The 25,837-nt window shown below is 41.0% G+C and overlaps 1 protein-coding gene across 4 annotated transcripts in view; it reads right to left on the bottom strand.

Annotated features, from left to right (window-relative positions):
• The window catches only part of LOC133420600 (GRB2-associated-binding protein 1-like), a 41,373-nt gene extending 16,316 nt beyond the window's left edge, over window positions 1-25,057 (bottom strand). For 2 of the 4 annotated variants that reach the window (XM_061710324.1, XM_061710325.1), the window contains exons 1-5: window positions 24,494-25,057; window positions 6,762-6,890; window positions 6,512-6,677; window positions 3,230-3,422; window positions 1,437-2,101 (exon numbers count right to left, since the gene is read on the bottom strand). In XM_061710324.1, the coding sequence (XP_061566308.1) occupies window positions 1,437-2,101; window positions 3,230-3,422; window positions 6,512-6,677; window positions 6,762-6,890; window positions 24,494-24,568 (1,228 nt within the window). In that variant the 5' untranslated portion in view covers window positions 24,569-25,057. The remainder of the gene's footprint in view (window positions 1-1,436; window positions 2,102-3,229; window positions 3,423-6,511; window positions 6,678-6,761; window positions 6,891-24,493) is intronic. The other 2 variants (XM_061710326.1, XM_061710327.1) reach the window with 2 other exon arrangements.
• Between the last annotated feature and the right edge of the window lie 780 nt (window positions 25,058-25,837).

Here is a 25,837-nt window from a genome sequence, read left to right as displayed (position 1 = left end):
ACTAAATAAACTGCTGTGCACAGACCCATGTTTTAAGGTTATTGCATGATTTTTCTCACATGCAACAACAAAAAGAACACCTTGATTCTCATTTTCAGACCAGTTTCAAAGAGATGTGATGATCCATGTTGGCCAGTTTTACCAGCTCCGAGTCTAGCTAGATATTAACCAATATTCATGTAATTGTAAAGTTTTGTTACATGCTGTTTCCTAAGTGGAGTGATATTTAATCACAGACTTTATAAAAAGGCAACCTTTAAACCTGTTTTAATTTATGAGGCGATAAGACAAATGCCAACAACAAACACAATCATAAGGGGTTTAATTAAAAGCAAGCAAAGTTGCCCATTAGGGGGACAGTAGGAAAGATTTAAAGAGAGAGTAGAAAGAGTAAATTCAGAACCATTTGGATTTTCCGCCTTCTTGTGTTCATTCAGTCTTAGTTTCATTTGTTTGGCTTAGGCATGAACCCTGTTAGGGTTAGGCACAGTTTTAGAAAGTCTTAGAAAATCTTGTGGTTGGGTTTATAAACATCCCTTCATGTGGTTTATCTGCATCTGACAATGATTCAGGAATACAGTTTAATAGTGAGTTAAAGTTTGACTCTATAGACTCTCTGACACAAACTAAACTAATGGGTGGCTTCGGAGTGCCAATGTTCATTTATCTAAGGGTGCTTTCACACCTGTGGCCCGTTTGTTTTGTTCCGATTCAGGGGCTAAATCGATAGTGGTTTCGTTTTTGTTTGTGGGGTTTGTGTTCACAAGGCAACCGTCTGTAGCGGTTCAAAGCTGATAACAAATGCCATGCGCGAACCAACTGTTCTCTCATTGGTCAGAAATGAGCGCGGAAGGAGTTTCCTCTTCTGCACCCCGGGAAAAACAACAAGCCCCTTTTACAGAGAGGGCGCAAAGCGGCGACCGCCGCCGGCTTTCCCATTCATTTATGTGCTACCGCGGCGCAGAGCGACCTCGGCGAATTGAACATTGATTAATTTCACCGTGCGGCACTGGGACAACATCTCGGCACGTCCAATAGGAGAGAAGGTGGTAGAGGCTGTGCCGACTCTTCTCCTTGCGCCGCGGTCGCACATACACATGAATGGAGTTGTATCGGTTGCTGTGTGGATTATGTTCTCACTACAAATAAAAAAAACAAACCGCTCCAGGTCTGGAATGGAATCGAGCCGAGACCACCTCTCCTAGGAGATCTCGGCTCGTTTGTTTTGTCCCGCATCCGAGAGCGATTGCTGTGTTCACATCAACAACCAACCTTTAGGGGGAAACACTCCCTGTTCTGGAACAACTGCTCAAACGGGACAGGTGTAAAAGCTCCCTTAAAATAGTTTCAATGTCTGACTCTGAACAGGAAAACATACAAGTACATTTTCCACAAAGAGAAAATACGAAAGAAAGGACAAAATGTTGTTGTCTTACTAGTCTGCATGCGTCCGAGGGTAAGGGCAGTGTTGCTCCTTGACGGATACCCCCCTCCATCCAGCAGTGGACCAGAGTTGGTGCGGGGCAGCGTAGCGGGTACCGTGCCCAGGGTAGGGAACTCTCCATGGGCTGCAGTGGCAGGGGGCTTGGGTGGGCGAGGGGGAGGAGGAGCCGGGATAACGGTGTGGAGTTCTGCCTGGGTTAGGGAGTCCACACTCGGCGTAGAGGACCGACGGTACGGGAGCGGTTGCGGGGTGGATGCTGGACGGGGCACCTGGTAACCACTGGTGGTGTAGGACGGCACACCCGGGTGCATGCTCGAGTGTGCGTCATCACTGAGAAGTATGGCCACGGGACGCAGGTGGAAATCTAAAGAGTGCTTCCTGGGATGCGGAGAGGGATGACATCGAGGTCTCCCAGACCTTTTTTGGGAGTCGGGGGTCATGCTTGCGTCCAGGGAATGGCTGAGAGGGCTCGTCATCGCGGTTAATGTCCAATGGGCCGTTTTAAAGCCGGAGGAAGACGCAGAATGGAGGCTGTTGGCGGGGAGGGAAGGGGATGAGGAAGAGGAAGAAGAAGAGGAAGTAGCAGAGGGAAGAGGATACGGGTTGTCATTGTAGTCGGTTTCAAGAGAGGTGGAAGAATCTGAAGGAAGCCTGGAGCTGGAAGGAGAGAGAAAAAAGGAAAACAAGTCATACTTTACAGTGCTACCATGTTCCTTTTAGGATACTTTCTGAACAAGTTCAGCCGGGTTAGTCTTTCTCTAACTTCACCGTTATTAACACTGACATTTACTGTAACATGCTAACTTTGAGTTGTAGATTTGGGGTTTTCCATAGTATCTCTAAGTATTACTTAGCCTGAGAGTTGGTTACACTTGGTTTCATACCAACCTGGGAATTGAAACAGGATGTAACAGGTCATCTACTACAAATCCTACATGAGTCTCTGTGTATTTCAAAGATTTACAGTTTTATTTATTTGACTTTTGTGATTATATTTCAGTTACACTGAAAAAAATTAATTTAAGCGCATGTAAATATAACATATTTAAATCTGTGATATTAACAATTAAAAATGAAGTTTGTTGCTTTACATGAATACATCTAGTTTTGAACTTAAGACATTGTGCATTTTTTCCTTAACAAGCAGTATTTCTGTAATCCCAGGCAATCTTTTCATTTACACACAACAACAAGCAATGATCTTGTTGTATTTCTTTATTTTCCCTTAACAATTTTAATCTATTGGACAGATTGACCAACGTTTAGATGAAACATGCTTTATTTGTTTAAGTAGAACACCACAGTAAAAAATATCGTGATCTACTTGATCTGCCTGATCTACTTTAAAAAAAATGAAAGCGACTTTTTTGCATGAGATTTTTATGTACGGTAGATCAAGAAAGACTAGTCTTTGTATAAACTACTACTCAACTTTATTTTTTAATTTTTTTAAATTTTATTTTCTTTTTTTCCCTTTTTTCTCTCTTTTTCTTTTTTTTCTTTTTAAAGTCAACTTTATTTTGATAAATAAAACAATTAAGTAAACAATTAAGTTGACTGTACTTGCAAAATGTATTATTCACATACATAAAATTAAGTAATTTATACAAATACTAATCTTTCTTGATCTGCATAATAATCTCATGCAAAAAGTTGACTTATTTTTTTTAAGTAGATCAAGCACAATATTTGTAACAGTGTATTGAAATTAACGTGGGATTGGAAACAGATTAAATCTTAACACGGAATTCTCTTAATTTTAAAAGAATTGTCGTTATCGTTTACCTGATGTGACTCTGGCAGTTTGATAACCAAAGGTAATCGTCCTCCGTGCCGTAGTCGTGGCCCAGATGTTGAACGCTCACTGCATCGTACGGGGGTGGGACTGACCCGGTTACCACGGAGACGGAGGAGGTACCACCGGCACTGGTAACAGATGTGATGGAAGCAGATCTGGAATTTGATGGTCTTTCTGGACCTGATAAATAAAAAGGATTCACAAATCAGAGGTCAAATTACTTTTATTTAGAGAGGAAAACATTTACTGAGCAATTAAGAAAAATGTTAACGACTGATTTCAAGCAAAATAAGTATGTCTGGAGTAAATAGTTGGCTGTGATGATTTTGAGTAGTTTCAGTGAAACAGTTTGCTTCCTTTATAAAGTAATTAGCCTCAGCAAAACCTAAACTTATAATTTATAACAACACCTAAACAAAGTATAAATCCTTCTCTGAATGAGGTTAGAGGATTAGAAGTTCTCGTTAGAGCTACTTAACTCACAAATTCAAGGCGCCAGTGTTAAATGCATATTATGTGTTTGAGAACATTTATGTATTTACTTGTTGACTACGTAGAAAACCAGATAATTCCACATATTTTCTTGGCTTTTGTATTTATCAGCAAAAAAGGTCTTGACCTAGTATTGCTCACTTTATTCATTTTCTTCGTACCAGATGAATTTGGGCTTATTCTGAGCTGCTTTTGGCACTTAGTGGTTCATTTACACTGCAAAAACTCAAAATCTTAACAAGAATATTTGTCTTATTTCTAGTTAAAATGTCTCATTTTTAGTTAAAAAAAAAATCCCATTATACTTAAAACAAGACTCATCACTGGAAAAAAACAACAATTTTCACCTGTTTCAAGTAGATTTTCACTTAAAATAAGTAGAAAAATCTGCCAGTGGAACAAGATTTCTTTGCTTGTAATGAGAAGATAAATCTTGTCCCACTGGCCGAATTTTTCTACTGATTTCAAGTGAAAATTTACTTGAAACAGGGGAAAATTGTCAAATAACAAGTTATTTTTCTGGTGCTGACTCTTGTTTTAAGTGTAATGAGATTTTTTGACTAAAATTAGACATTTTAACTAGAAATAAGACAAATATTCCTGGTAAGGTTTTGAGTTTTTGCAGTGTACAGAAGTGACGTGGGCCAGGCGTGTGCTGAAGTTCATGAACTGGCTCTAGCCAAGCTTTTGGGATGTGTTCTATGAGCTAAATGTGAACATTTTATCATAAGCATGTGTTGACACTGGATATGGACGTGGCCCAAAGGCCCAAAGAAAATAAGCCATTGGGTTGTGTCTGATGGATATGTGGCCGAGTTTAGGAACCCGCCCAGATTATGGGCCACTGGGAGGCTGATACAAACTGTACACTGCAGCGTTGTCATGCATGGTGTCACTGACACCATCATTTTTGTCCATCATTTCTTTGCACGCCCTCCTACAATTTTCACACTGACTCAACCACAACCAGAGCGAGTTCCATTTACTCCATTACATTTACTTGAGTAAGTTTTGGGAAATGTTGTACTTTTAGGAGTAGTTTTGAATCACTATACTTTTTACTTTTACTTGAGTAGATTTGTGAAGAAGAAAGTGTTCCTCTTACTCCGCTACATTAGGCTACATTGAGCTCGTTAATTTTCTTTTATCCCTTTTATCCGCGTATGCGTCAATCTCATGACATCACTGAATGATTCTTGGGAAAAATGTTAGTTTTTGCATGTTTTGTCACATTTACACAGACTCAAACACACACACAGTTTCTATGAGTTCATGGGCTTGTTCTAGTTCTGCCTGGTTAAAAAAGAAAGTACAAAGCCTTGAAATTTTGTGCTACTTGTGCGTAATTTATTTTATTTATTGTGTTATTATTTTATTATTTATTAAATACTTGAATTTACTTTAAAGGTATTGTGACATGAAAAACAATTTATTTTTTATTTTTTGTGTTTTGTTGGGTGTCTTGACATCAATTACACCCAAAAAAATCGAACTTTTAACATTCAGTGTATTGTGTGCTTTCTGGGATTTTCCGCATAATTATGCAAAAATGGCGCATCTGGTTTGGTGGCGGGCCGTGACGTCACGCCCCGCTAAATCACCGCCCCCTCCACCCAGCTCCCTGTCTCCTCTCCTCTCCAGCGCACCATAAAGGCTGATTTATGGTTCCGCGTTACACCGACGCAGAGCCTACGGCGTAGGGTTACGCGGCGACGCGCACCGTACGCTGAACCCTACGGCGTAGGCTCTGCGTCGATTTAACGCGGAACCATAAATCAGGCTTAACACGGAGCTGTTTAGAGCCCCCTCTGTTCTCATCACCGGAGGACAACTGCTAAAACGACCCGCGGCCACTGACTGGACTTAAGATAAGGGGACACTGCTGCTTCGCATGCCTTTATTTTTGTGATTGTTTTCGGTGGACTGCTTTGCCGTGCTGCTTTTCCGTGCATGCTTCGCCTGTCGCTCCCGGCTTAACTCTTTGCCGACAGCGCTGTTAGCGTATTGCTTGCGGGGAGCTACGGTGCTGCCTTCCAGTCGAGTCCTCTGGTCACGGACTTCTTCCCCGGGCTGTAGTCGCCCTGTCTGGGCTGTGTGTGTGGGTGTTTGTGGTTCGGTGTGCGCGCGTGTGTGTGGAGACGGCAGAAGTGTGTAGCAGTTGTGTTGGAGGAGGTTGGGAGGAGGAGCGGGGCAATGATTGACAGGAAAGGGGGAAAAGGAAGCGTTTTTCACGTCGCAAAAAACACCGTCATCTCCAAGCCAGGCATGGAGTACTGGAGTGAAGTTTTTCTTGTTACACCCTTTTAGACACATTTGAGGGATATTGGCCAAGACTTTTAATAGTGTTAAAAGCATGTTAAAAATTATGTCACAATACCTTTAAGATTATTTTAATTTAAGCTATTTTTTATTTTTTATTAATTTATTTTATAATTTTATTGATTTAATTTGCCTGAGGATGATTATTTTGTACTTTTGTCTGTTTGAATGGTTGTGTTAAAAAAATAAATCAGACGTTTCTCAACAGTTACTCAGTACTTGAGTAGTTTTTTCACCAAGTACTTTTTTACTTTTACTCAAGTAATTATTTGGATGACTACTTTTACTTCTACTTGAGTCATATTATTCTGAAGTAACAGTACTTTTACTTGAGTACAATTTTTGGCTACTCTACCCACCTCTGGCCACAACACACGCACACACTTTACCATTTCAAATGGAAAGCAAGCCTGATACATGGAGTAGTTTTGACCCGTCTGGACTTGTCTTTGCCCTACCGTCGTCTGTGGGGTTGAAGCCACACAGCAGGCAGATGGACGTCACCCAGCGGTTCATGTCCTCCTCGGACTCTGCCACCAGGTACCAGGTCCTCTCCTCCGTTTTCAGGTCAAAAACAAAGCTGCTCTCCAGCTCCTTCTTAGTGAATGAAAGCCCAGCGTCCACCTGAGAAAGTCAAAGGTCCATCAAGAAGTGTTTGTGTTCTCAGCTGTCGTCCAGGATCCTGTCACGGTTCTTCATTTGTTTTACCTGTTCGCACAGATTCAGGTTGATGGTCCTGATTGGCCGACGGGATTGGGGGTTCTTGTAGTACTCCAGGACATCTGGTTCTCCACTCAGGCGTCCACTTCGCAGCACAAACCAGCGCCGTTTCCATGCCTTGACAAATAGAGAAAGTTATGAAAATGTGCAAAGTGTGTTTACGTGTAATTCCATGTTGATTTTTTCTTTTTATAAAGTATATTTATTGATTTCAAAGGGTCAGACTGTCATGAATTAAATGACATTACAGAAATATGCTCTTTTAAACACCACCCAAAACATGGAACACACTCTCCACACAGACAAATCAAAGTAGAAAAGTAACAAAAAATAAACGTAAATAAAAAAAAAATAAATAAAAAAATGATATATATATATATATATATATATATATATATATATATATATATATATATATATATATATATATATATATATTAAAAAAAAATAAAAAAAAAATAATAATAATGAAATGAAAGGGAGAAAAAAGAGAGAGAGAAAAAAGGGGGGGATAAAACTTAAAGAGCTAAATGGCGAACCTACAAAAAAATAAGTAAATATGAATAAGATAAGTAACAAGTCAATAAATAAGTAATAACCAAGACAGAAGGGGTAATCAATCATGATATCATGGTAACAGCGTGTTACATACATTATCAGAACCTAGAAATGTATCTTTCAATGTCAGGCCTGTTGTCCCTAATATATTCCAGAAAAGGGTCCGAGATGTGAAAAAACATGAATGGTTTGTCCTTGAGCCAGAAGCTAAAAGCTTCTAAAGGGATGAGTTCTATAACACTCCCAATCCATTGTGAAACTGTAGGAACAGAGTCTGAAATCCACTGGAGGAGAACACATCTCCTTGCAAATTCCTGGTTAAATTAACCATCTGCACCTCATTTCAGCTTCCCAAGCCTTCTCAAACTTCTAACTTTACTTCATTGTGAGCTCAGATATCGTTATGTTTTTCATGTCTTTCTCCTCCCAAACAAAAGCGCTTTGGAAACAACTTGTTTCTCTCCCATGTCCGACGTTTTACGCTCCAGCACACGTGAACATTGACTAACATCCAAGACACATTCACTGGATGGTTAAATGTTTGACACCAACTTCCAGTCACAGCCTCTTCCCCCCCGAGTGATCTGCAGGGTAAAACTACTCGTACTTCAAACATGACTAACCGCTCGTGTGTGCATGTGTGCATGTGTGTGTGAGTGAGTAAGTGAGTGTGTCGGTTAGGAATGGGCGATATTTTACCATTCACGATAAACCGTCAAAAAAATTCCCCACGGTAAGAATTTATCATCTCGTGGTAAAAACGATAAATTCCTGTTGATGATGTTTTTGTGTAAAACTGATTTATGGTTCTGTGTTAAATCCACGCACAACGTACGTGAAGGAAGGAAGGAAGGAAGGAAGGAAGGAAGGAAGGAAGGAAGGAAGGAAGGAAGGAAGGAGAGAGCAGGAGGGAAGAAGGAAGGAAGGAAGGAAGGAAGGAAGGAAGGAAGGAAGGAAGGAAGGAAGGAAGGAAGGAAGGAAGGAAGGAAGGAAGGAAGGAAGGAAGGAAGGAAAAAAGATGGAGTTGAATTGGTATTTTTTTATCGTAATTTTTATCGTTATCGGGATAAATGCTAGAAATTATCGTGATACATTTTTTAGTCCATACCGCCCATCCCTAGTGTCGGTACACTGTAAGAAAAGCCCGTAGAAATTACCGTAAAAAACTGTGAAATAGCAACGGTGAAGGACCGTAAATGTTACAGATGAAAATCTTTGTTGACATTGTGTCAGAGTTTGTCTGTCTAACTGGTAATAACTCATTTAATGAAGACTGAATTACTCAAAGAATTCAATGATTTCACAACAAAACACTGCTATTAATACTACAAAATATATATTACACAACACACAATCTTTTAATAAAATAAGCGGAAAAATTCAGTTAAATTACTGTCTTATAATGAGGCTTTTACCGATTAATAATGCCTCTATTTTGATGTTTTCCAGTGAAATCTAATGGGATTAGATGTAAAATAAGCAATGGCTGCACGTAATTCGTACAGGAGAAAATAGCTTTAATGGAGGTATAGTCATGCTAATTTCGCTGAAAATGGATGTTGAATTGACCAGTTTTGTACGTAAATTGTATAATGTTATTTTGTAAAGGATTACAGTTTAAAATTGTAAAATTTACCGTTCGATTTTGCCCAAAAATAAAATCTCGATTTTTTTCTCTCAAAATCCGATTTTCGATTACGATTACGATTATTTTGTGAATTGACAAAAGGCAAAGAAATTATTTCAAATATGCAGTTTTTTTATTGAACATTTGCCCCATTGGGCTTTAAGTGAAAACTTGTCGCAGGTATTGAGAGGTATTTCCATCAATCATTAATATGGTATCAATCATTAATATGTGTGCAGACAAGGTTAAAAAAAAAAAAAAAAAAAAAAAAAAAAAGTGAAAAATCGATTTTACGATTTTCACATTTTAACATCGTTCTAATTACATAATCGCGATTACGATTTAAAATCGATTAATCGAACAGCCCTAATTTACAGGTTGTTCTGTAATGTGTTTTGCAATCTGATGTATCTTTTACAGTATTACAGTAGGCAGGGCGTCGGCTCTCTACAAAATGGCCGACGGTGAGCAGCGTCGGTGTGATGCGGGAGCGTTTGCCCGAATCAAACCTACTATATATCATACCACAGATGGTGATACCATTGTTGAAGATGAGCTTCTAAACTTCTTATTGATTAAATCAAGAACGCTTGACCAAGACAACATCATCAAGCTGGTTAAGACAAGCTTCAGCTCACAGAGAATTGAAGCCTCCAAGGAAGTAATGGCGACGTTGTTCCCTGACTCAAAACGCTGGTCTTCCCACCGAGGAGAGAAAAAAGACGAGCTATACATCAAAATGTGCCTGGCCGTGTTTAAGGAGAAAAGCAGTGAGTCTGGACCACGATTTGTGTCCCACTTCATTGATGAACTTCCACCCATCTCATTCAAACATGTGGATGTGTCTGCCCTACTTGGGAGAATGTTGCAGATTAATGCCGACATTGAACTCCTAAAAAGTTCGCTCACGTCGCAGGCAACAGCTTGTGAGGTGCTGCTGGAGGCCACAGGCTCCATTAACCAGCGACTGGTGGCGGTGGAAAACACAGCTACTGCTGCTGCGGGGGGTGGTGTCAGCTCCTCCGTGGCTGCTAACCCGGCTAATGCTGCTAACCAGGTGGCGCATGCTACTCTTACATCTGAGACTGAAGACGCCACAAACAGCGGGTCGGAACAGAGCCTCAGCTCGGCAACAGCTGGTGTGACGGCGGATGGGCAGCAGGTATTGCTCCACCCTGCCCGAAAAACCCCGAAGGGAGGAAGGATGTGGTCAGCGTTGTCTGACTCTGGACCCCCTGGCGTGTCCCCCGCTCATGGCAGTGAAACGGCCCCAGGCACGACGGAGACCCGCAGCTGGAGCACAGTGGCGAAGCGTGGACTTAAACGAACAGCAGCCCCTGGGAGTTCTGGTCACCGCGCAGCCAAATATACTCGGACGGCAGCCCTAGAGAGCTCAGCTGGGAACCACGCAGCCAAACATCCACGGAAAAAAGCCGGCATCACTGGGACGGCGGTGATTAACAACGACAAACTGTCCACGGTGAATACAAAGGTGGTCAGAGTATTCGCCACGAAATTCACGCTGGATTTAGATGCTGACACACTCCGTGACTTTTTACAAGTTAAGATGAACAGAGAAGTGAAGTGCAGAAAAATCGAAACACCTTACAGCAGGTTCAGCTCGTTCTGTATTACTGCAGAATGGAATGATTGGAAAGATATGTATGACCCCCAGTTCTGGCCTGCTGGATCAGTGGTCAGGCAATATTTCGAGCCTCGACGACCAAGAGGAGCGGCGGTGGTGGAGAGACTACCAGAGAGGATCCCTTCCCGGCGCGGAGGGGAGTCATCGCTCCCAGGAGTAGGAGAGCTGCAAGCCCTGCCGGGGGACAACGTGGCGACCACCAGCCCTGACGGGAATAACACTGGTGCATAATGAAGATTGTATCCTACAACACTCGGGGCCTACGAGTAGGGCAAACTGCAGCCGACAAAGCGAGGCGGCTGGTGGTTGATTCACTGCTTGAAGACTGCGATTTCTTGTGCATTCAAGAGACTTGGCTGGCCAAGCAGGACTTGGATGGCCTGAACACCTTGCATTCAGAATTCCATGGTGCTGGAGAGTCAACCACCGACCTTAGCACGAGAATACTCAGAGGTAGGATTGCTGGGGGGGTCGCCATCCTATGGAATATAAAATATGACTCAATGGTTAAAGTTATACGCTTAAATGTTGACTGGGCAATAGGTCTTGAGTTCAACTGTGATGGAAAGAATTTTATTATTCTCAATATATATACACCATATGAATCTTATGAACATGTTGATGAGTTTGTGAGCAGACTTGCATTTATTGTATCATTTATTGAAGAAAATAACTCCTCATGCATTTATGTTTTGGGAGACTACAATGCTGACTTGACAGACAAAAAATCTCTATTTGCTAATCACATGAGTACTTTTGTTAACGATGCCAACCTAGTAATATCTAGCAAGCAGCTTCTGCCAGACTCGAGCTTTACTTACGTTAGTGAAGCATGGAACACCACCTCTTGGCTAGATCACGTTGTCTCAACTGTGGATGCTCATGCCTCAATTGAATGTATGGAGATCTGTTATGGATTAGCCACATCTGACCACATCCCAATTATTATGGTTTTAAATGTGAACAATGTCCCCACACTTGCTAAGAATAATGAGAACAGAGAGGCAAAAATAAATTGGAGCAAAGTAACTGAAGATGATATCCTCAAATACTCATTCTACTCTAATGAACTATTGTGTAAAGTGAATATGCCTATGAATGCCATATGTTGCACAAATGTAAATTGTGTTGACTCCTCCCATGGTGAAAACTTGTGTGTGTTGTATAATGAAATAGTGCGAGCCCTACAGGACGCTAGCAGGTCTTTATTCACCCGTAATAGGAAGGCCAAGCACACTAGGCCTGGGTGGAATCAATTCGTAGCTGGCCACCATGAAGAAGCCAATAAAGCCCATAAGGCCTGGGTAACAGCAGGGAGGCCCAGACAGGGACCTGCCCTTGAACACAAGAAAAAAACAAATGCTAAGTATAAATATGCAATAAGATATATAAACAAACAAGAGCAGGCACTAAGTGCCCACTCTATGGCTGAAAATCTTCTTAACAATGACAACACTAACTTCTGGAAAGGGGTCAAATCTATTAATAGGGCCCAAGCACCTCTCCCATGCAATGTAGAGGGGGTAACAAATCCTGTAGACATCGCCGACCTCTGGAGGCAGCATTATGCAACACTTTTCAATTGTGTCAAAGGACAGCCTTATGAAGTAGGCATAATTGAAGAAGAAAACAATGTCTTTTTCAACACCCAGGAGGTTTTTAATGCCATAGGGAAACTTGCTGATGGAAAATCCAGTGGCTTGGACACTTTAACAGCAGAGCATTTAAAGCTAGCTGGGCCCAGATATGCAGTACTGCTGTCTATCTGCTTCTCTGGGCTGCTGACTCATGGTACCCTTCCAGACTCCCTGCTGTCTGTTGTGCTGGTCCCGGTAATAAAAGACAAAGCAGGTAAAGTTGGAAGCATTGATAATTACAGACCAATAGCTCTCGCAAGTATATTGTCTAAAGTCTTAGAAAGACTTCTTCTTGACCATTTAAGTGTATATATAACCACTACAGATAATCAGTTTGGCTTTAAGCCTAAACACAGTACCGACCAATGTATCTACGCTCTGAAAGAGGCAGTGGAGACATACAGAAGTCAAGGTTCCAGTATGATTGTGGGTTTCATTGATGCTTCTCGAGCCTTTGATCTCATCCACCATTATAAGCTTTTCAATAAGCTCAAACTTAGGGGTGTACCTAACTGGCTAATTCGCATCCTAGTCTACTGGTATGCAAACCAGCAAATGCAAGTTAGATGGGGGAGCACATTATCCACCCCCTTTCGTGTGGGTAATGGCGTCCGTCAGGGGGGGATTTTAAGCCCCGCCCTCTTTAACTTATATATGGATGGTCTATCCAAGCAGCTGGGAGAATGTAAGACAGGCTGTATGATGGGTGATACTTTAATTAATCACTTCATGTATGCAGATGACCTTAGCATCATTTCCCCCTGTAGCAGTGGATTCCAACAGCTTTTAAATATATGTTCGAACTATGGGTTAGATTTTAACATCAAGTATAATGCTAAGAAGAGCATGGTCTTAATCTGCAGAGCTAAGGAAGATGGGGAGCTCAGATTCCCAAACTTTCGCCTGTCTGGGCAAACAGTATGTGTGGCTAAAAGTACAAAATATCTTGGTCACATCATTACAGATACCCTTGAGGATGATGAAGATATGTTAAGACAGAGGAGAATGCTTTATATACAAGCAAATATGTTGGTTAGAAAATTTCATCATTGTACTACTGAGGTAAAAGTAAACCTGTTTAGAACATACTGCACCCCCCTATATACAGCCCCATTGTGGGTGAACTATAAAAGGGGGAGCCTACAAAAACTACAAGTAGCCTACAACGATTGTCTAAGAATCCTGTTACATAAACCTAGGAGCACCAGAGCTAGTGAGCTCCTCTGCTCCTTGGGTCTCACCACCTTTAAGGCTCTCTTAAGGAACCTGACATATAAGTTCATGTGCCGACTGGACTCGTCATTGAATGGTCTAATTAGGCTGATGACGGACCCCAGCCGTAGCTCTGTCAGGTACACGTCCACCATTAGAGGACGGTGGAATGAGTGTCTCTCTTGAACTGTAAACTGTATTTTATATTTGTCTCTCTATATATGCATTTGTATTTTATTCTTTTATTTTTTTTATTCTCTTATGTGTTGTATTGTTCCTACCATGTGGGCCATGAGCCTGTAATAAAGTCTATATATAAAGTCTATATATTATTCTGGCAACCACAGCTGCCAGTTTTTTTCCGTAAAAACAACGTTTTTTTTCTTACAGTGTAGGGTGCCAAAGACAAATTTTGGTTACTTAAAAGGTGTGAACCAGAGCATGACGGAGGGTTTTCATTTAATAACAGCATCTGCACACTCCGCGCCAACGTGAGCTTTTCAGGAATTAGAGGAACGTCATTTCAGAACCAGCTCGACAGGGAGAGATTAGAAGCGCAGGAAGCCTCGTGCCTCTGGAGGGAATTCAAACACGCTGAATCCTTCTGATCCACAGCTCAAGTGTTTCTCAACCAAAACTAACGGGATTGTACAGGCCCGAGCCTCCGTGGGTGTGCTGGTGTTTGTGCGAGGATGTGATTAAAAGTGTGGAGCAATTAAGCCAACGAGAGCATGCCCACCCCTCCACCCCCCCCTTTTTTTTTTGTTTCTCTCTAAACACAGACAGGAAGAGGAAGTGACTGAACAGGAAACACTGGCAAGAGATGGCAGTAGGAGGGTGTTTACTCTCCGTCCTGGTTCTGTTTGATCAGTTATCTTCAAAATACTGGCGAGTTGAAAGCAACAGGGTGGCTGCAGCATGTAAGAAAATATTATTCTACACCTTCTAAATAAAGAAATCTTTGCACCGGCTACTTGTGACTCCATCACTTTATAAAGTCCCTCCCAGAAACTTATTATATAATTATAGAAAATATTAAAATGGTTGAAGCTAGCCTTATCAGATCGCATCATTGAAGAATAACAACAAAAGTGCACTGCAAAAACTCAAAATCTTAACAAGAATATTTGTCTTATTTCTAGTTAAAATGTAATTTTTAGTCCAAAACAAATCTCATTACACTCAAACACACTTTTTTGAGTGGGCAACAATATGTGGGTCAATAAGACCTCCAGAGCTCATATGGACACACTTTCACACAGGGACATCTTCTTTTCTGTAACAATGGCTGATGCAGTCTCTCCTTTAAATGATGGTCATTAGCTGAATCCACTCCTTGATCAGGGTTTTGGAGGTATGTTTAAACATATCTCCATAATTAAGTGGATATTTGACCTCAATGTTGAATGTTGAATGTTGAAAGCATCTGAGAGAAAGGTACGCCTTGCTCCTCATATAGGTCTATGAACAGATGGTTTTATTGAAATGTGCCAGACCGAGGGGTAAAAACAAATATTAGGATTAAGAAGAAATGTCAACAGATTTTTCGAGGTTCACTTATGGTTGAAGGCCTAGAAAGTATTCAAAAAAACATTAGAGGTGGTGACAGACTCAAATTACTTTGACCTTTTACATTTACCAAATGAAAGCCACTATCTATCCAGGTTTAAATGAAGACATTGATTTCAGTCCTTTTTTGTAACCTTTTTTCATTACAGATAGTGTTCTTTCTTCTCCTATTTCCAGTATTTAATTGTTTAACAATTGGTGGAGCCATTTATTAGTCATTATCTGTTATTTCTCTTGTTTCCATTTGTCCTCCCACCTGCCCAGGTGATTTCAATCATCCCATTTAAGGAGAATCAATAATAATGTGTTAAGTGTTACACCCTGAGGAAGGCTGTGGCCCAAACGCGTGGGCTGTAACCCACTTTTTTAATCTTCTACATGAAATAGCCATTTCAAATAAAGGCTTTTTATATTTGAAGAAGAGTGCCTTGGATTTTTCTCCTTTTTGTGACAGATTTTTCGAGGTCTTGGCAGTCCAGATGGATGTGATCGGTAACAGGTTCAGAGTCCCGGTTCCAATCAGATGCCAGTAAAGTGGAGCTGTGGAACTGCTATGGCCTGCTATTATTAAAGCCAAGCAAGCCCCGCACCTACTACCTGCTTTTAGAAAAACACTTTCTTGCAGCGGTTGTAGGATAAGTCTGCATGATTTTTATGCAGGACACCCTTAAGGATGAAAGAATGATGACATGACCCTCGTCCTCTCCAGACCGAAACCCTATTGACACCAAGTGGGACCTTCTTATAAGGCAGATTTACGGTGTATGACAACAGCAAACCTCTCTGAACAGTATCTGTGGTGGCTGCTAGTGTTGTTTCAGCCTGTTTTAATCTTAGTTTTAGTCTAGTCTTTGGGTCAAGCTATCATTTTAGTTTTTATTAGTTTTAGTCACGTTCATTCTCCTTTTAGTCGGATCAAGTTTTAGTCGAAGTCTGAGCATTTTAGTCTTATTTTAGTCAGAATTGTCCAGGACCATTTTCGTCTAGTTTTAGTCAAAGATTGTATTTAGCCAAACCCATTTAACAATTTTATATTTGTTACCTTATAGACTCAAGAATACATTCATTCCAGATACAGAAGACTCTAATTTGAGTTTACAACGTATTTATTTTTCCGCATTTCTCCCCGTCTTTTTCTTTTCCACGTCTTTGTAGGAAAGTGTATCAAAGATGGATCTTCTTCTTCTCCAGCCCCAGAGCAGATCCCCGCGTTTCTCTATGTAACTTTGTTTTTAAATGATGTGAACCTAGAGCTCTGCGTTAACGGCATCAGCCTCTAACTCTGCAGCTGCATCTTCTGGATCTGATTCCCCGCTGCAGCGACTGGGATTGAGGACTAACGTCACCAGCAGAACTAAACCAGAGGAAACTACTGAAAACATGAACATTAAAGGGGACCTATTATGGCATTTAATGTCTATTTTAAACAGGCCTTGAATGTCTTAAAAACAATCTTTTGGTTGTTTTTTTCTAGATAAATTAGAAATTCAGCCTCTAAACCATGTCTTCATCTTTACCGTTTCTAACCTCATTATCTGTGAGGGATTCTGAGGGGGCGGGGCTATGATAATGAGGCTCTGTGCTGATTGGCTGCCTGAATGACGTGATACACCGCTATGAAAAAATGGCGGAAGCTCCGGCCGGCGGAGTTAAGCCTGAATTACGGTTCTGCGTTAAATCGACGCAGACCCTACGGCGTAGGCTCTGCGTTGGTGTAACGCGGAACCATAAATCAGCCTTTACACCGTGTCATAATTGTATGCGATGCGAGCGAGCGTCAGTGACAAAATCAATTCCATTGCTTTATTTTCTATTGGACTGTTCTAACTGGCCGCAGCGCTGCACAGCTGAACATTTGTCGGACGCCCTGCTTCTATTTTCTTCCTGTCGCTCGCGTTGAAAGCCGGTTGAAAGCGCTGTAGGAAACAGTCATGGATGAGGACGGCTGATCCAGTTAGTTGAAATGAGAAGTTATCTCTATGATTCCTCCTCATTTCACTACAAAAACCTCAATAAAGTGGCAGCTGCTGGAGGGAGATGGACAGAGAGCGTCTGATGTCACGCAGTGCTACGATAGTCGGACGCTCGCATGAATTTACATGGTTTTATAGTTGTGGGCGTGGTTTGCATTTTGGTTACGTAACGACGGGAGCAGAATCTTATTGGCTCGTAGATCCACATCACACTGGACGGCTCATCCGGGCGGCTGTACAGACACTGCAGAATTTGGTTGCTTTCCTCCTTCTCTGAGTTGGCAGGCTGAGGGGAGACCACTTTATATATGTTAAAGAAAGAAAACGTGTTTTTCATAATAGGTCTCCTTTAAGGATCTTTGCTAGAACATTTCGTCTGGTTATGGTCAATGAAAATGAAGAGACATTTTAGCAGTTTTTATTTTGTAATCTACATTTTAGTCAGTTTTTTATTCCTCTACGATAATATATTATATATTTAATTATCGTTATCGTCACATGACCAGCATTTTCGTTGCGTCTCATCTCCTTTTCCTCAGGTGATAAAGGTTCATTGACGACAATATTTAGTCATAATTTTCGTTGACAAAAGCAACTTTCTTGGCTGCTGCACAAAAAGTTGATCGTCAAATGAATAAAACACAAATTTGGGTAAAATGAACCTGGATGGAGCTGAGATGAGATGGGCAAACAGAAACAGTGTTAGACAGTATACACACCCCATAGACAGCGATTGAGCGCCTGGAGTTACAGGTGGTTTTAGAGAAACCAACCGGAAATGTTTCACATTGTGTGCTTAGCTGTTTTTTGTTGTTTGTTTTCTGAGGATAATGTCAGTTTGAGCTGTGAAATGAAAAGCAACAATGATAACCTCTTTTCCTGCCACAGTCTCAGACTCCCCAGGTTTCGCTATGCTTCCTCTATTGATCTTCAACCCCTTGCAGGAAGTGGGCACAATGGGTCTAAAATAACTCTTCCTTCTTCCTGTCTCAAAACCAAAATTAACACCAGACCTGAATAACATAATTCCCACCATTCACTTCTTCGTTTACTACAATTAATCCAAATGTTCTCATCAGAACCGTAGATGTTTGACTTCATGGACATTCACTTTGATGGGGATCCGTGGACACAGTGAACGCTTAAGCCTGATTTAAGGTTCTGCGTTAAACCAACGCAGTGCCTACGCCGTTGCCGTGACGCCGTCGTGAATCCTTCGGACTTTTCCATCACTCTATTTCGCCGCGGTGCAATACCCCCCCAGAGCGCTAGTTGATACTTTGTTTCCGGTTTTTCTGGTCACAGTGAATCAAAGCGATGAGGACAACTATTGTGCAAAAAACCAAAACAACCCCAAAAAAAAATAAAAAATCACACACACACACGAAGAAAAGAGCGCTGAAAGTTCACGACTGCTTCACGAACCAGAACCGGAAATGCGTTGCTTCCAAGTGAACCAATCACAGCCCTCTCGGTCTGCGTTGGGTCTGCGTCGCCTCGACGCGTAGTTACATTTTTTGGGAGGTGCAGGTCAGGCTACGGCGTAGGCTACGGAGAGACTCCTGCGTAGCCGCTAACTTACGGCGTAGGCTCTGCGTTGGTTTAACGCAGAACCATAATTCAGCCTTTACATTGCTGTTTTCTCATGTGTCACTCAGGAGGAACTAAGTCCTGGAAATGGAAAGACAATCTCATCTCAAAACTTGACACATTTATCTACAGTACCATTAGAATATACAGTAATCCAGTCAATCAGCTCTCACAATGAAGACTTCATATGCTTACTTGATGATAAAACACTTGAATTGTGTTGTCTCGGCTCAAACCTAATCAGTTCCTGCTCATAAGACATGTGCACAGACATTTGGGGTAATGGACATCACCTAGCGTCCACAGGATGGGAGCGGACAGGTGGAAGCCAGGGAGGAGGAGGGGTTTTCAGAGCTCCAGGGACCGTGATAAGTACATATTTGTTGCAAGTTGCTTGGCGACCGAAAATAAGTTTTTCCGGTCTGGCGCCGTTTTCCCACTCGTTTGGACGTACAGTAGCTACTGCTCGGTTTGCAAAATGTATCTGTCCCTGCTTCAAGGAAAAGCCCTGGCTTTAGTTCTTCTGAGGAGGAGGATGAGACGAGCAGCAGAAGCAAGGAGGGTCCATGAAATCCTCATGAAGACAGGATTTGGGGGAATACAGGCTCGTTGGAGCTCCAGCTCCATGATGAGCTTCTACTTCAGGCTGAACAGGGAGCAGTTACAGCCTGTTGGGGAGAGTTGGAGCCTCAGCAGGATCAACCAACTTCAGGCTTCATCACTGCAACTGAACGCCTGGCCTCCCTTCCTCTCCGTCATATATCTGTCCCTCAAGTTTTTCCATTTTTTTCTTCAAGTCATCCACTGTAAATAGTTAAAAACATATTTTATAAAAAACCTTTCTGAACTATGTTGTTGTTTTTTATCTCATGTCAGTCATCTAGATTTTTAGATATACTGAGTGTACATGTAGTAAAGTATCTGCTTCAGTTTACAAAAGTATTGACACGTGGTCTTTTCATAACCATATTGTCAGGGTTTGACATTCCCCCCAGTTGGTTTCTGTTTTGCCCCGCCTGTGTCCCATTTTCCCTGATTGTCTGCACCTGTGTCTCGTTATCCCCTGTGTATATCTGGTCTTGTCATTGCCTTGCTCCTTGTGGTTCCTGTGTTTTCCCTCCATGTGTCCTGCCTGTTTTTGCTCCAGTTTTCTGATCCCTGTTTTTGTGTTTTTGATCCTGCTAAGCAGCTCTTTGGTCTTTGGTCCTTGCCTTTTCTTTGGAATAAACCCTTTTTTGTTAAACTCCAGCCTTCGCTCTCCTGCATCTGGGTCCTCACCACACCAGCCTGACACATATATTGATAAATGATTCAACTGATCCTGATATGAGGCGTGGAAATGCTATATTTTATCTTAAACTAACATTTTATTGTTAAAAGAGCAAAAGAATATCACATTTCTACCACTTTTAAACACACCAGGTATGTCCAAATTCTGGGAGATTTCTCTCTACTTTTGTCCCTTTTTATTGAGGTTACGATAGGCTGCAGTCTCATCCCACAGCTCCTCACACAGACTCACAGCCAAGATCATTCTTTCCTCCATGTTGATCGTCTCTGATCTACAACCTGCAAGTTTTTTTTCCACCCTCCACCACCTTCTCTCCTATTGGACAGCACATACACAATGAATAGGAAAGCCGGCGGCGGCCGCCGCTTTGCGCCCTCTATGTGCCCCTATAAGGCAACAGACATCAGACTGCCAATGAAAGACGAATTACTTGTTAAGCAGCCCTACAAACGGCTTCTCTTCACCTATAACTGACTGTCATACTTTGTTTTGGACTGCAGGAATGATTTCATAACTGTCAGAGAAAGCCGCCCTTCTGTTTTCTGTTTTGCTGCCAAGCCAGTGGCAGCCATGTGACTAAAGAAAGGAGGGATGCTTCTTGCAATAGTTATAAGAAGATTTTTGCAGCCCAAAAGCGCCTTTTGTGGATTTTTGCATGAAATTGGTGTGAAGATTTCGGACTAAGAAAGCTGTTTTGGCAGACATGCTATTAAGTTCAAAGCCCCATCAAAGCCCCATCTGATTGGAACAACCTACCCATCAATATAAGAGAACTCAATTCATTACATCTCTTTAAAAACTCACTATTTTCCAATCTCAATAAACCATGTAGTTGCCTCTAGTGGTATTGCCTTCTCATTTGTGTAATTTTTTATTTTTTTTTTTATACATAATGTATCTATTTTTTCATGTATTGTTTAATAATGATGACGACTTTATTTGCTTTATTGTTTTAACCAACTATATTAAGTAGGAGGCCAGAAAAGATCTGGCAAATGACTACACTGCAAAAACTTAAAATCTTACCAGAAATATTTGTCTTATTTCTAGTTAAAATATCTTTTAACACACTACTTTTAATTACACTTAAAACAAGAGTCATTACCAGAAAAATAACTTGTTATTTGACAATTTTCACCTGTTTCAAGTAAATTTTCACTTGAAATAAGTAGAAAAATCTGCCAGTGGAACAAGATTTATCTTCTCATTACAAGCAAAAAAATCCTGTTCCACTGGCAGATTTTTCTACTTATTTCAAGTAAAAATTTACTTGAAACAGGTGAAAATTTTTGTTTTTTCCAGTGATGAGTCTTGTTTTAAGTGTAATGAGATTTTTTTTGACTAAAAATGAGACATTTTAACTAGAAATAAGACAAATATTCTTGTTAAGATTTGGAGTTTTTGCAGTGTAGGATGTATCCAATCCAGACATGTGACACAAACCCTTTGTTTGCTTTGCTTGTTTTAACTGGATTTGACCCTATGGGTGTATCTCACCCATGTGACACATCTGCTTTTGGGCTTAACGTTACCAAATACCTCACGTTGTTTTGTTCCCTCTGTGTGTGTCTGCATGTTGCTAAATCTTCCGGGAGGCCCAGATGAGAGCGATTAGTTTATGACCTCACGGTCTTAGGCAGAGCGAGAAGTGCGTGATGAGGAACGCGCCACGAACTCTATCCCCAAGACTTACCGTGACCTCGTGCAGCCCGTTGCTGCACGTGTTCTTCAGTTCTAACGTGTTGATGATTGAAACACAGCTGGCCAGACGGCGTGCACGTATACACACTGGGCTGTGTATACCATCACACTCAACAGTCTTAACAGAAGGAACCTTCGTCTGAAGCCTCGCTGCTTTCATCTGATAGCAGAGGTGTCAAGTAACCAAGTACAAATACTTTGTTACCTTACTTAAGTAGAAATTGTGGTTATCTATACTTCACTGGACTAATTATTTTTCAGGCGACTTTTTACTTTTACTCCTTACATATTCACGCAATTATCTCATTCTCTTACTGGCTAAATACCACATACATTGTTGTAAGTGGAGAAAAATGGAGCCCTCTTTCCATTTTTTTATAAATGATTTCAAAAGTTTTTTTCTTTCTTTAAAAAACATTAAGTCAAATAACTCTGCAAAAAAATTAGTAATTAGTAATTAGTATATCAAAGTATCTTTTATTTTAAGTCTCTTTCTGAAATGTTGATGCTATTTGCTTCAAAATGCCTTACAGTTACTTTGTATTGACTTTACTTGTCTCTTATTTTTGTTTATATGTCTCTCGTTCATAAAACCTCCTGGATGTTCTTTTTCTTATATTTCCTCTACTAGTAGTTTTGTATAAAGTGTGTTTTTCTTGTTTAAAAAATTCTGTTCAATAAAAAAAAACAAAAAAAACAAAAAAAAAAAAATATTCATGCAATTATCTGTACTTTTTACTCCTTACATTTTAAAAACAGCCTCATTACTCTATTTCATTTTGGCCTTTAATAAAAACTATCCAGTTAAATTGCTCCATCCGGATAGAGTGAATTTGGTTGTGGTTGTTTCAGATGTTCTTGTCCAGTTTTGTTCTTACATCCGTTCCCTCAGATTCCTGCAACTAAACTTGGATGTACATTCCAATAAAGGTTAGGATAAATGATAACATGCCTCTGAAGTTTGACTTTTTGCACCATTACAATACTTATAGGCAACTAGTCATCATATCTGCTGCTCTCTGAAACACATGTTAATGCTCAATAGTACACATATATGCTTCTTTAATATATTTGCATTATACTAAGATGCATTCATTTACAATGGCTTTTTCCCCCTTACATTACTTTTACTTTTATACTTTACGTAGTTTTGAAACCAGTACTTTTATACTTTTACTTGAGTAAAAAACTTGAGTTGATACTTCAACTTCTACAGGAGTATTTTTAAACTCTAGTATCTATACTTCTACCTGAGTAATGAATGTGAATACTGAAGACACCTCTGCCTGATAGTGAGACAGTCTGCCCCCAAAACTGGATTTAATTCACTATTGTCTGCAAAGAAGAATCATGGGAACCGCATTAAACTTTTGCCTTTTACTCTATTCTTCCCCGGACTTTCCATTATGCTTTGTTTATTTCCTTTTGTCAGACTTTGCTCACTTTCCCATCATAAAACGTTTCGTTTCCAGATGTGAAAACTTCTCCAAAAAGAGTTCCTCTGTCCCATTTACTCCTCTTTCACTTTCCTAACACACACACACACACACACACACACACACACACACACACACACACACTGGGGAAGGAAGACATATGACAATAGAAGAGGAAGAGAAAGCGCCATGAATGAAAGAAAAACGGAGGAATAAACTACAGGCAGAGCAAAGATTCCTCTGCAAATGGGAAGATTGAGATAAAATATGGGGAGGAGGGATGAGATTAGCTCAACTCACTGGCAAGGCATGCCAGAAATGTGGGGTGTGTGTGTGTGCGTGCTGTTATACTGGAAAGTGAGCTGAGCTGCAGGCGGACAAACGGCCTGCTGCATATTTGTAACGTAGGTTTGTTGCTTTTATTAAACCCTCGGCCCTTCTGAGTTGGGAACTCTTTGCACACACAATATAAAAGGTCAATTTCTTTCACATTGTTGTGACTTTAACAGTTGCTTTCTCGGCAAGACTCTATTTGAACGGATGAAAATCTGTGGCTGGAATGCAGGGGGGGGGGTTTACTAAACACAACCAAGTATTCAGTACTTTTAAAAAAGGTCAGCAACTTTCAGTCCTCAGCTCCGCTGAAATACCGAAGTGTAACTTTCCGTAATAATTTCACTGATTAAGGAGAGGAGGATCACTTCTGTATTTGCGTCTGATGTTCTTGACTTTTGCAGATCTAGAAGTATAAGGATCACGTGGTTTATGCTCTAACAGACCAGACGTGGGTGTTCACTATCCAGCAGCTGGCGGCTGCGCTCGTCCGCATGTTTTATTGTTTTCATAATTAGGAAATGACTCCTTGTGTCAATATTGATGACACAGAGAGATAAACTGCAAACTGAGTTGGTAAATGACTCCCAAGGGCTTCTGTGAACAGAACGGTCGGTATTCCTGCTGGAGTTTCTTTGACAAGTCAGAGTACACAGTGAAAAGCACAGTGATCATATCTGACTGTCCTTATTTTGTTTTTAAGATAAGTACCGTATTTTCTGGACTATAAGCTGCACCTGCATATAAGCTGCATCCGCTCTATTTAAAAAAAAATAATAACCATTTTGAACTGTAAATGATGTACCTGTTTGTACCTAAATAGATCTTTCCTAACTGTGTCTTTTAACACGGCAGCAACTTTGCTGATTAAAACAGGACAAAACCAAGAGAAAATAACTGGTCTTTATTTCTATTTATCTATCTATTTATCTGTTTGAAATCTGCTTCTACCTACTTCTATCTGCTAAAGAAGAAGTAGCGTATTCTTCTTTGCATTTATTTTGTCTTAGTTTTGATTCTAATTCCGGTTAGAGCGCCCCGAGCGGTGGAAGAAAAATCCACAGAATAGCTGCACCTTTGTATAAGCTGCATGGTTCAAAACCTAGGAAAAAAGTAGCGCCTTATAGTCCAGAAAATACGGTACTCACATAGCGGCGTAGCTTTTTCTCTGGTGGTGATTTCCGCAGCCATCCTTCACAGATCACGTCCCCTGCTCCGCTCATCCTGATCCCACTCAAGAAGATCTCTCCTCAGGGGTCACGCTGTCATTCAGCTGATCAGCTGCAGCTCCAATCAGCTGATCGGCTGATCTCCCAAACACTCAGTTCTGATCCCAGCAGTGGAGTTCAACCAATCCAGAGACAAGTCAGCAAATCAGACCAACCAAAGATGTAAAATCTGTTAGACTTGAATTCTTCTTTTAGGTCAGAGGGATCCGTTACGCTTCCAGTCAAGTCAGTGTGGCCTCTTGGTCATGTTTGAAAGCCTTCAGATCAGTCAGCAGGGCCTCCCGACCTTCGCCGTTACCCAGCCAGCCGGTATTAAAGTCTTCTCAGGCTTTGTTGCTCCTTCAGAGGTGAAATCCTCCTGGAGTCGGTCGGCTCAGCGGAGGAATTTCCATCCTCGCAACTGTCGAAGGCTGAGTGAGCGAGTCACACCTCCTTCAGTGTGAGTTTCTGCTTCCCAGCAGTCACTCCTCCCTCCTCTCTCTGGCCGTGTCCAAACGCAGAGGCTCGTCTCCCCTCGGACATTCCTTCACTCCTCTCCCTCCTCCTCTTCCTCCTCCTCTTCCTCCTCACTCCTCCCATTGTGGCCCCGCTCGGTTAAACAGGAAACTCCCCCTGCAGACCTGCGTGGAGACCAGAGAGAGTTTTCTCAGGCTGATACAGACAAGCTGTTCTTTTGGCGCCTGGTAATTGTTTGAGTAGCTGTGGACCATGGGAGCGCCCAGTACTCCAGTTGTAAAAAAAAATATCAAGGGGGAGGGTGGATTTTATCATATGGGGACAGATCATTTGTGCTGATTACAAATAATATAATATATTACAAATAATAGCAGTGACCAAAACACCTGCAGAAATACTGCAGGAATGACATAGCAGCAGTTAAATGCAGCCTTCTGTAAGCTTTAAATATCCACTGGGCTTACATCAAATACATCAAAACACAACAATAAAAAACACTTTTCTGAACTTATCAATATGACTCTGTCCTTCACAGGATAAGTAACATGGATCACTGCAAAAACTCTAAATCTTAACAAGAATATTTGTCTTATTTCTAGTTAAAATGTCTCATTTTAGTAAAAAAAATTCTCATTACACTTAAAACAAGACTCATCACTGGAAAAAACAACAATTTTCACCTGTTTCAAGTAGATTTTCACTTGAAATAAGTAGAAAAATCTGACAGTGGAATACGGTTTTTTTTGCTTGTTATAAGAAGATAAATCTTGTCCCACTGGCAGATTTTTCTACTTATTTCAAGTGGAA

The sequence above is a fragment of the Cololabis saira genome, chromosome 20 (genome assembly GCF_033807715.1).
Source record: "Cololabis saira isolate AMF1-May2022 chromosome 20, fColSai1.1, whole genome shotgun sequence".
Lineage (NCBI taxonomy): Eukaryota > Metazoa > Chordata > Actinopteri > Beloniformes > Belonidae > Cololabis > Cololabis saira.
Note: the sequence above shows the minus strand (reverse complement) of the source record. Positions and strands in the feature narration are given on the sequence as shown.